Here is a 12234-nt window from a genome sequence, read left to right as displayed (position 1 = left end):
ACTCATGTCAGTATGATATTTCAGCTTTTATTTTTTTTTTCAGATATTCTAAAATATTCTTTTTAATTTTGTCATTCATTCTGAGGAACTGTGGGAAAATATAATTTAAAAATTATTTGAGTACAAGGCTGTAACATAAAATAATGTGAAAAAAGTGAAGGGCTCTGAGTATGGGATCTTTACTTTGGAACCAGTCCCCATTGTTAGTGGGCACGGTGAAGGACACCAAATGAGTGAAGCTACTATAGATACAGGGTTCCTATAAAACGTAATGCACATTTTACTTTTAGAATTTGATACAGATATGAACAGGACATTTCAGTAATCAAAGGTGTTCTTCTTTGTTTATTCCACCAGAAAATTTCCTTCCTGATTGATTTTTGACTCCATCGTAGATGTTTGTTAGTCCCTTTTGCAAGAATATCCAACAGCAATGTACTGCTGCTGTCTGTGTTACTGGTGAATTTATTTACGGTAATTTTTTTCCAGGATGGCAGAAACAGAAACACTTTAAATTACAATCATAACATAGGTAAGTTTCAGCGTAAATTCCGGCTGCACTTTCTTTCATTGATGAAACCAGGAAGTGTGGTGAAGGAAGTGAAGATTTAATGGAAAAAGTCCAAACAGAGATAATCCACTTGTATTCATTCAGATTATGATTAGGTGTTTCCTTATTTTTTTTTTACATTAAGTACAGACAGACAGTTTCCACAAAACTTTTCTCATTGATAAAATCTGATACTTCATCAATCACACTGAAATGAAAAAGCATTCCGTGGAAGCCAAAAAACATAACAATAACGTGACATCACGAGCAGCAACATAAGGCGCAAAATCAATTAATAAAATTAATTTTCAAAGAAGAGACAGTTAGAAAAAGGAACAAAAAGAGAAACTCAAGTGAAGTCAAATTGGGGAGCATGCACTGGTACAGTGTGTTGCCGAACCCACTACACGATGAAACAGCTTGGGACCCCAGTTGGCAACCCTCCAGGCAGTCCAGTCCTACCCTCCGGAAATGACCCTCTATCTGTCACAGCCAGGTGTTACGTGGACGACCCCTTGGCCTGGTCCAGCCACTCGGGTCCCCAACAATGAGGACCTTACGAGCTGGATCACCCTCTGTGAAACGCGCCACATGACCGTAGTGCCGTAACTGACGCTCCCTCACATTCGAGACTCCATGAGCAACACAAAGTCAAATAAACAATACCCAAGGACTCTCTGAAGAGACACAGTACTGAAGGAGTCCAGTCTTCATCTCAGGTCACTGGGTAGCGTCCATGTCTCGAAACCATATAGCAAGACAGGAAGAACCAGGACTCTAAAGACTTGGACCTTCGTGCTTTTGCATAGATATCAGGAGCATCACACACCCCTTTCCAGCGATCTCATGACCCTCCATGCTCTCCCAATCCGTCAACTGACTTTATAGGAAGAGTCACCAGAGACATGAATGTCAGTTCCGAGGTCAGTAAACCTCTCAACAAGGTCAACACTCTCTCCACAGACAGACACAGTGCTGATGGCAGTGCCCAAGAGGTCATTAAAGGCCTGGCTCTTGGCTTTTATCAGGACACTCACAAGCCCAGACACTCAGACTCCTCACTCAGTCTTTCAAAAGCCCCGATCAGAGCCTCCATTGACTCCGCGATGATCACAGCATCGTCAGCAAAGTCAAGATCCATGAATCTTTCTTCACCAACAGATGCCCCACAGCCGCTGGACCCCAGGACCTTGCCCAACACCCAGTCCATGCAATCATTGAACAGAGTAGGAGCAAAACACACCGCTGATGAACCCCAGAATCAACTGGGAAAAATGCAGAGGTCCTGCCTCCACTCTGCACAGCACTCACAGTGCCAGTGTACAGGCCGGCCATGATATCCAGCAACATCGAGAGGATCCCACGAACCCTCAGGATGTCCCACAGGGGAGTTCGATCAACTGAGTCGAACACTTTGTGAAAATCGACAAAGGCTGCAAAGATACTCTGCTGATATTCGCATTTGTGCTCCATGAGAACCCTCAGTGCCAGGATGCGGTCGATGGTAGACTTCTTAGGCGTAAAACCAGACTGTTCCGGTCACTGGTAGGTGGGCAAGTGATCACGGATCCTATTGAGGATGACCCTAGCAAGGACCTTACCCAGCACCGAGAGCAGTGTTATCCCCCTGTAGTTGCTGCAATCCAGGTGATCACCCTTCCCTCTCCAGATAGGGACGACAAGTCCCGTTTTCCAGTCAGTTGGGATGATGCCAGTCTACCAAATGGAAGCAAAGATTGCTTGCGATGCCAGGAGGACAGCCTGACCACCAGCCTGGAGTAGTTCACCCTCGGATACCACAGATCACTGCAGCCTCCCCGTGCCATCTCAATGGGATTGGGTGCTTCACAGCTAATTAGAGGAAGAAAAGTGAAATTTACAGGTGATTATTTTGGGGCTCACCAACAATGTCTGTGTTAATATCTTTAAATTGCTTTAACCAGCGATCACCTTTTGCAGATTCAAGACAGTCATTGGGATTTCTTCTTTAACAAGAATCCGCAACTTGCTAAATGTGCAACAACTATGGGACATGCTGGAAGCAACACGTACCAGAATTGTATAGTGCTTCAGCTTTACCAGCTTCCCCCAGCTATGCCCTCCTGAATTCAGGCAACTGCAACTCACTTTAGGTGAACGTGCGTAATAAGAAAGGCAGCTAGATTATGACAGGTATGTTCAGACATTTTTTTTCTGATAAGAGGTTATGAGGTAAGGAAGATGTAGCACTGCTACATATAAAATATTATATTTTCTGATTGTTGGTCTGGTCTACTTGCTGTGTGTCCATAAACGCTGTTTGGAACGGATGAGTGAGTGAGAGTGGCACCCCTGAAGGCTGGACGTGCGGTTTCAAAGGTAATTTGCATAAGAAGCTGCGTTTTTCGAAAGGAGGAGGGAGAACGACTGGCAAACTAGTTAAACGGATCAAGAACTGCATTGGCCATGTAAATGAAACTACAGCTAAGAAGACTTGTCTAGACTGATGAAGGTCAGCGTTCGTCTCCAAGGACGGTAATCCCGTGAATCCTTCATTGCTCTTACCCGGGTGAGCTTGTTGAATTTTTTTAAATGGTGCAATACTGACTGTAAATGCACATTTAAAAACTCATTTTCTTTCGCTGGCCTGCTTTTACAATTCAACCACCCAGTATATTAAGACACCTCGACTATTGTGCGAACTTCAGAAGGGGGCTGTGGTGTTTATTTCACTGTATACAGTGCATCCAGAAAGTATTCACAGCGCATCACTTTTTCCACATTTTATTATGTTACAACCTTATTCCAAAATGGATTAAATTCATTTTTTTCCTCAGAATTCTACACACAACACCCCATAATGACAACATGAAAAAAGTTTACCTGACGTTTTTGCAAATTTATTAAAAATAAAAAAACTGAGAAATCCCATGTACATAAGTATTCACAGCCTTTGCTCAATACTTTGTCGATGCACCTTGGCAGCAATTCCAGCCTCAAATCTTTTTGAATATGATGCCACAAGCTTGGCACACCTATCCTTGGCCAGTTTCGCCCATTCCTCTTTGCAGCACCTCTCAAGCTCCATCAGGTTGGATGGGAAGCGTCGGTGCACAGTCATTTTAAGATCTCTCCAGAGATGTTCAATTGGATTCAAGTCTGTGTTCTGGCTGGGCCACTCAAGGACATTCACAGAGTTGTCCTGAAGCCACTCCTGTGATATCTTGGCTGTGTGCTTAGGGTTGTTGTCCTGCTGAATGATGAACCGTCGCCCCTGTCTGAGGTCAAGAGCGCTCTGGAGCAGGTTTTCATCCAGGATGTGTCTGTACATTGCTGCAGTCATCTTTCCCTTTATCCTGACTAGTCTCATAGTTCCTGCCACTGAAAAACATCCCCACAGCATGATGCTGCCACCACCATGCTTCACTGTAGGGATGGTATTGGCCTGGTGATGAGAGGTGCCTGGTTTCCTCCAAATGTGACGCATGGCATTCACACCAAAGAGTTCAATCTTTGTCTCATCAGACCAGAGAATTTTGTTTCTAATGGTCCGAGAGTCCTTCAGGTGCCTTTTGGCAAACTTCAGGCGGGCTGCCATGTGCCTTTTATGAAGGAGTGGCTTCTGTCTGGCCACTCTACCATACAGGCCTGATTGGTGGATTGCTGCAGAGATGGTTGTCCTTCTGGAAGGTTCTCCTCTCTCCACAGAGGACCTCTGGAGCTCTGATATAGTGACCATCAGGTTTTTGGTCACCTCCCTGACTAAGGCCCTTCTCCCCTAATAGCTCAGTTTAGATGGCCGGCCAGCTCTAGGAAGAGTCCTGGTGGTTTCAAACTTCTTCCACTTATGGATGATGGAGGCCACTGTGCTCATTGGGACCTTCAAAGCAGCAGAATTTTTTCTGTAACCTTCCCCAGATTTGTGCTTTGAGACAATCCTGTCTCGGAGGTCTACAGACAATTCTTTTGACTTCATGCTTGATTTGTGCTCTGACATGAACTGTCAACTGTGGGACCTTCTATAGACAGGTGTGTGCCTTTCCAAATCATGTCCAATCAACTGAATTTACCACAGGTGGACTCCAATTAAACATCTCAAGGATGATCAGGGGAAACAGGGTGCACCTGAGCTCAATTTGGAGCTTCATGGCAAAGGCTGTGAATACTTATGTACATGTGCTTTCTCAGTTTTTTTATTTGTAATAAATTTGCAGAAATCTCAAGTAAACTTTTTTCACGTTGTCATTATGGGGTGTTGTGTGTAGAATTCTGAGGGAAAAAATGAATTTAATCCATTTTGGAATAAGGCTGTAACAAACAAAATGTGGAAAAAGTGATGCGCTGTGAATACTTTCTGGGTGCACTGTATGTTTTGATTCATACTTACTGGGGAAATTGCGTGTTGGGGAGGGTCATTGCAGTTTTCATCTTTGTGTTTTTTTTAAACATTTATATTTTTCTGATTTTGCTAAAATTGCCTTACATTGATTTTATCGAAACAGGGACGTAAGGCGGGGTATTTGCGGGGAGTTTGTGTGGATTGGTCTTTCCTTATATTAGCCACCTTGCAGTTTTCGGAAGGCAATCGGCCCGCTTTTAACACATCGGATCTGATTTGTTACAAATTATTTAAAGCAAAGAAAGACAGAAGTTTCAAAGTAAAGAAGTTCTGCTCAGTATTCATTTTCTGCAAAATGTGGAGACGTGTTGAATGTTTATTAACACATGCAAGTAAAAATTTCACTGTACTCTGTACAAGTGACCTGCAGTTTGTTTCCTGCCTTGTGCCCTGTGTTGGCTGGGATTGGCTCCAGCAGACCCCCGTGACCCTGTAGTTAGGATATAGTGGGTTGGATAATGGATGGATGGAAACATGAGTAGCTCTCGGCCATTTTGATTTTGTAAAAGTAGCTCTAAGGGGGAAAAAAGGTTGGAAATGTACAAGTGACACCATATAAACCATTTAAATAGCCGTACTGTGTATATTCACAATGTGCCAGTTATCATGTGTATGAAGTATGTTAATCAAACTTCTGCTACATAATAAGTATGTTTAAAGTAAGACATAAATGTAATTTTTAAAAATCATCTAAATGATACTGTCAAATAACATAGCAGTTCAGTAGCTACTGTTCATGCATAACACACAGCTAATTGTCAATGAAAAATTGAAAAGTATAATTTTTTTATATGGGAAACCATATTTATCGTATCTACTCTTTCAATTAAACACTTGGATCTGAAGGACCATTTTGGAGGTGTTTCCACTTTGCTCTTGCTCTTCTGTGAGTCCCAGTCTTATAATAACAGGAGACTCTGAAGATGCCCAGTGAACATGCAAGAAAAAAAAAATCATGTCCTGCAATGATCACGGTTGGGTTCTTGCACTGTGCCCAGTGCTGCCAGGACAGCCTCCCTAATTCCAGTGCCCTGATTTAGATTAAAGGGATTAAAAAATGAGTCGATGAAGAATAAGGAATAACATACTTCAGTTTTTAAAATGTCAAATTGTATATTGAACTAGTCATTCCCCACGGCTCCGCCAATATAGTAGTGGAACAAGACAAACTTTAAAAATCAATAAACAAAAAAGTATCACTAACTAAGCGGAGGCAAGGTACACTCCAAAACGCAGAGGTAGACCGACTCCCCACTCCTGACATCACGCTTCCCCCTCCCCTCGGTCCGCAGTCTCTGACTGGGATTAGCACGAATATAACGCTCCTGCAAGCAAACTGTGATTCCTAGCCCGATGAGAGAAGTCACAAAATCATCCGGAACATTCAAGCAAATTCTACAAAGAAACGCTATCTAAATCCGTTAAGTAGTTTTCTTGTTCATTGGCTAAGCGGATGTAAGATATGCCCCGAGGCTGGCTCGTGAGTGAGGAAAGGCCCTCCCCACTCCCCTTGGCCCGCTGTGTCTCTCTGGGATTCGCGCAAATCAATCGGTACCACAAGCGAACTATGATACTTAGCGTGATGAGAGAGGTCGCAAAATCAACTGGAATGTTCAAGGAAATTCTAGAAAAAAAACATGATCTAAATCCGTTAAGTAGTTTTCTTGTTCATTGGCTAAGCGAATGTAAGATATGCCCCGAGGCTGGCTCGTGAGTGAGGAAAGGCCCTCCCCACTCCCCTTGGCCCGCTGTGTCTCTCTGGGATTCGCGAAATCAATCGGTACCACAAGCGAACTATGATACTTAGCGTGATGAGAGAGGTCGCAAAATCAACTGGAATGTTCAAGGAAATTCTAGAAAAAAAACATGATCTAAATCCGTTAAGTAGTTCTCTCGTTCGCTAGCTAAGCGGATGTAAGACATGCCCCGAGGCTGGCACATGAGTGAGGAGGGCCCGCTCCCCTCGGCTCGCTACCTGTGTCTTGGATTCTCACAAATAAATTGGTACTGCAAGTAGACCTATAATACTTACCGTGATGAGAGTAGTCGCAAAGTCAACCGGAATGTTCAAGCAAATTCTAGAAAAAAACCCAATGTAAGTTAAATAGACAGATATTGGATATATATATATATATATATATATATATATATATATATTGTCACACATGTGCGATTAGGAGGCAGTCAAAGAGCCTAAAGGTGAGTGAAACATCGTGAGATAAAGGGTTGTCACGTGGTACTTACCTAAATCTCTTTTGCTCAACAGAAAACCTGAAGAAAAATAAATTCCTCAACTTCCGACTTCCAAAATGGCTGCAATGACATCACTTCTGGCCAACCATGATGACGTCACTTCCGGCTTAATCAAACCACCTCATTTCCGTCTCATCATTATGATGTTAATTCCGGTTCCTGTTTTCATGCCAACCATTTCCTGTCCCATAATCCTTTTCCCTATAAATCCGCCATTTTGTTGAAACTAAACTGTTCACTGTTTTGATTAAGACTCTGAATCATTTATTCTTTATTGTCTGGATGACAATATATGGGGACGGTCCCCAAACCTTTGTTTGTGTGTTGTGAAAAATTATTTGGACCAGAACATTCATTACAATATATATATATATAGGTGTTTTCTAATATAAAAATAAAACTAGAACAAGGGAAAAATAAGGAAACAACTAAAGTAATAATAAGGAACTTTCACAATTTCTGGCTGGTGGCTCATATAAACATTCTTGTGCTTAACCTTGAAAGAACCTGATCAGTTTGATTAAGATGGCAGTCTGTCAGATATATAGGACAATGTAGGGCTGGAGTGTAATACATCTGCACAGCGTATTGACAAGTTGACTGACACGTCCATCTTTAATGCCCATAGATCCACTGGCTCAAGATAATGTAGGGTTGGGACACACGTACGGTACTCGGGATGTCTGAATTAATGACAATAGGCAATTGGTTGCGCTATTGATTAACTTTCTTTAACATACTTTTTATAGGATTCTCTGGGAATAACTTGAAGGACTACTCCACCTAAAATTAGATTAGGTCAGATTAGATTAGATTAGATTAGATCTTCGTCTTCTTTCGGCTGCTCCCATTAGGGGTTACCACAGCAGATCATCTTCTTCCATATCTTTCTGTCCTCTGCATCTTGTTCTGTTACACCCATCACCTGCATATCTTTTCTTCTTTTTTTTTCGGCCAACAGTAGCCCAATTTCCGCCAGCACCCTTTTGACTAACAGTACTGGTGGCAGTCATTGTTAACTCGGGGCTCGACCGAGCTGGTATGGAAATTTGTATTGTTGTCCACATATTGATTTGGCAAAATTGTACACCGGATGCCATTCCTGATGTAACCCTACCCATTTATCCGGGCTTTGGAGTGGCACGAATAAACACACTAGTTTGTGCATCTCCTTTGGCTAGGTTATTAGATTAGATTAGATAAACTTTATTAATCCCAGGGTGAAATTTAGACGCATACAGTATCAGAAACAATAAAAAACAAACATACAGACTCACTGTTTAAATAATTCAAACAATCAATCATTCAATGTAATGTGTATTGTACAGAAATTGCAAAATAAACTGAAAAATTACATTTGGTTTGAGATGTTAGGAGGAAACATACAATTTCCTGATAGCAGCAATCACAAAAGACTCCAACAAGCGCACCTAATAACACCATGGAGGAATAAGACCGTTGGCTAAGAGCGCCTCCTGGAGGGGATTTTTTTCATGATGGCATCCAATTTTGCTACCATCCTCGTTTTTCTCAACAGCTTCCAGCATATTCAGGGTTCACCCTGTGACAGAGCACGCTTTCCTGATAAGTTTGTTCCGGCATTATGCATCTTTAGAGCTCAAATTGCTTCCCCAGGACACCACAACCTAGAACACCACACTGGCTAACTAAGGACTGATAAAACATTTCCAGCAGATTGCTCTTGTCATATATGCACTAGGGGACGAAAATTTCTGATTTTTAGACGGTAAGTAGTACCACTTTAGGACATGAGGGGAAGCTGATCCTAACCACTTCTCCTCTCTCCATTGCAGTTCTGATGAGGTATTCGAGGACAGTGCATGGCTAACCCCGCCCACACGTCTCGGAGAAGGCTCCGCCCCTTCACCCGTGATGACATAAAGTCCGGCGTTCTCCGCAAAGTGGCATTCAGTTTGGACCATGGCCTCAGTGGAGAAAGAGATCCAACAGAAGTGCCACAAGTATTGGCTAAGAAAGCCTCTCAAATTCAATTCCAAGAGTGCACTTCTCTCTCACACTCTCTCTGTCTCTCTTCACACTAAACGGGGTTGCCCAGTTGGCACCCCAACCTTTCTTCTGGCATCCTTGGTTTGTTTACTCAGTCATAGCATGAGTCCAACACCTGCTAAATGAATGTTTCATTTCGCTATACGCAAAATACGCAAACTTTTTGGCAGAATAACATGTTGTGTTATAAACAAATATAAAATAGTACAAAGTATTTAAAAGGTAAAGATTTAAAGTATCCTAGTCACCGCTTAGTGAAGACGTCAATTTAAAATCTAATATTTATATAAAAAATAGACATTTAAATTGTAACGCTACATTTTTAATAGTAGATTAAGCATTCCATCCATCAATTTTATAGACGTTTAAACATGTTTTTAGGCACGTAACCTGAAAAGAGTCACAGCCCAGCAGAGGGCTCCACCCACACATAAACACACGCGCGCGCACACGCACACACCTCACGCGGTCACACTCGTACACGCACGGAGCGCAGACACCACAAACTTTTAGGGGAGGCTGATTACTTATGACTCTGTTCACTGATCTTCTGATTTTCATTAACATCACACATCCTTTTCTTACCCAGCTATTATACTGACGTTATTAATAATGGTATAAGTACTAACCTGTGCTGCAGCGTCTGAGCACCAGGAGAAGTGGAAAGAGGAGGACTAGGAGGACATTTCTCTTCGTTCATCTGCTCCACACTCACCTCGTCCCCTCCGTTCATATCACACAAACTGATGGCCATCTCGGCCCCGCCGTCCACAACTTGATCAGATCTGGGATGCTCTGTGCTTGACATGTTGTAAAAAAGAAAAAGTGTCGCAGGATCTCCACTGCGGCATTACTATGAAATTACCGTCATCGCCACCGGGGGGCAGTAAAGTCGAGCTGCTGAAAGCTTTTGATAACTGAACCTCGTCGCCAAACAAGATCTTCATTTAATATGCGGCTATCCTGGACATCCTGAACAGTTAGCGCTGCTGGAAAATTGCACAGAACCCACACACACGTTCAGGGACACTTTCTATCTTCAAGTCTTTCGATTACTAATTAGCCACTCTTAAAAGTACTGGTTCTTTGCTGACACTGGGTTGTCTGGTTCTTCAATTACTGGACAAAGCACCATTTCATTGTGGGAGGGTTCTCTGTATACGAAGCTGGTAGGCTACCAAGTAGGACACTAATAAATAAAATAAGGACTTAGCCTGTGGTATTGCATGCAGCAAAATACCTTTTAAAATCACGAACCTTTGGTGTTTCACAAATCGTTACTATCTCTTCATCGTTATTTGCCGTATGAAGCCTGTTATGCAAAAAAACCAAAAGTTCTTTCTGGAACCTTCATGTGGATAGTTCTTTTGGGAATAGTTCCCCTATAAGGCATCACTCTGAAGAACCACCCTGGAACCTTTATTTTCGAGAGTGTATAACAAAAAAAAAATCTTCGACGTAACGTTACTGAACAGCTGGTCACGTTCAGACTATTTCACTTTTTGATCGCATTACCCCGCAAAAGACTTATTATTGCTGCAGAGGATGTCTCTACAAAATATTAAAGTGTAGGCATTGAAAATATATGGAAGCAGACTATTTGTTTTCTTAAGATTTGTTTCCTAACATGAAACACTATTTTATTTATTGTACATTGAACTAAAATATATTTCAGAGAAATAAAAAATACAATGTGGGTACCCCTAAAAATTCCGTAATTGTTGGGAAAAAAGAAAAACATCTTGTAGCAATTCTCTTACCTTATAGACCGAGCGCAGCTGGGAGCATGCGCAGATAGCGGGTTGTCGCACCCACCACATGCCGAATCAGCCGGCTTGGCACCCGCGTGTAGCGGCAGACTCCTCAGCACTGCAGTGCAATGCTGGGTTATCTTGAAACTATAGATGGTACTCACATTCTTTAAATGAATGGTTCTTTAATAGTACTTTACTGCAGTGGTTCTCAAACTGTGGGGCGGACCCCCTAGCGGGGCGCGAAGTAACAAAAAGGGGCGCGCGAAGATGTGAAAACAAGAATCGAAAATATGAAAAATACATCTATTGAAACCAAAACAAATTAACTTAAACTATATTCTGATACAAGAAAAATAAATATAGATAAATGTCGATAAAAAGTTAAGTAGGTATAATAAAATATGCATCTATGATATATCATTAATAAAAAAGAACAAATTGGTATTAGTGAGCTACTTTCAATCTTTCATCTCATTTAGTTAGCTGGTCTTTTTATTCATTCTGCATTCAGAAACGTACAGCTTGTATGATTTTACACAATAAGACATTTAGAAATACTGTATTTATTTGCTATACGTGTTGTTTTTCTATTATTTTCCCCTTGTTTTGTGTCTGATTCCTTCCTTGTATCCTAATAGTGACAATTAAAAACAAGCAAAGCAGAGACCAAGGTGACCAACCAGTAAATGATGAAAGGCTGCAACTGCTTCAGTGTCAGACCTTCTAATTAGTCCATTATGGAAAGGCAAAATGAAAATCACGATAAACATAAATAAAAAAGTAAAAAAATAAAATTAAAAATAATAATAAGCATTCGCCACATATAACTGCTTAATTTTCACTAAAATGTATTAACACACTTACTTTTGTAATTACTTCATTGACCCCAAAACACAGAAACTGGGAAATAACAGCTCACTTAATTAGACTAGGAGTCCAATTAAAAATGGAAGTTGGTTGGAACAAAAATTTTTAGCCCCAGGGGGTCCCCACGACCGAATCTGAGAACCAGTGCCCTGTGACATCACTCCGAAGAGGCACTTTGGCCCCTTTGTTAGAGTGTAAGTGGGGGGCATTGGCCCGTGTCGCTATAATCACGTGAGGGCAACCCATAATGCACTTCCACAGTATGAGGGGATTGGCTCCTGCATTGAACCTGTGACTGCTGGTAAAACCTTCAGCTCCTGGAAATCCTCTACTGGTCCTGGGGACCCACTGTGGCTGCAGGTTTTTGTTCCAACCAACTTCCATTTTTCGTTGGACAATTAGCT

At 41.7% G+C, this 12234-nt stretch overlaps 1 protein-coding gene across 1 annotated transcript in view; it reads right to left on the bottom strand.

Annotated features, from left to right (window-relative positions):
• The window catches only part of LOC120536800, a 50320-nt gene extending 39870 nt beyond the window's left edge, over positions 1-10450 (bottom strand). Inside the window, exon 1 of the mRNA XM_039765295.1 lies at positions 9839-10450. Within this exon, the coding sequence (XP_039621229.1) occupies positions 9839-10017 (179 nt within the window). The 5' untranslated portion in view covers positions 10018-10450. The remainder of the gene's footprint in view (positions 1-9838) is intronic.
• Between the last annotated feature and the right edge of the window lie 1784 nt (positions 10451-12234).

The sequence above is a fragment of the Polypterus senegalus genome, chromosome 10 (genome assembly GCF_016835505.1).
Source record: "Polypterus senegalus isolate Bchr_013 chromosome 10, ASM1683550v1, whole genome shotgun sequence".
Classification (NCBI taxonomy): Eukaryota; Metazoa; Chordata; class Cladistia; order Polypteriformes; family Polypteridae; genus Polypterus; species Polypterus senegalus.
This window is presented reverse-complemented; position numbering and strand designations above follow the sequence as displayed.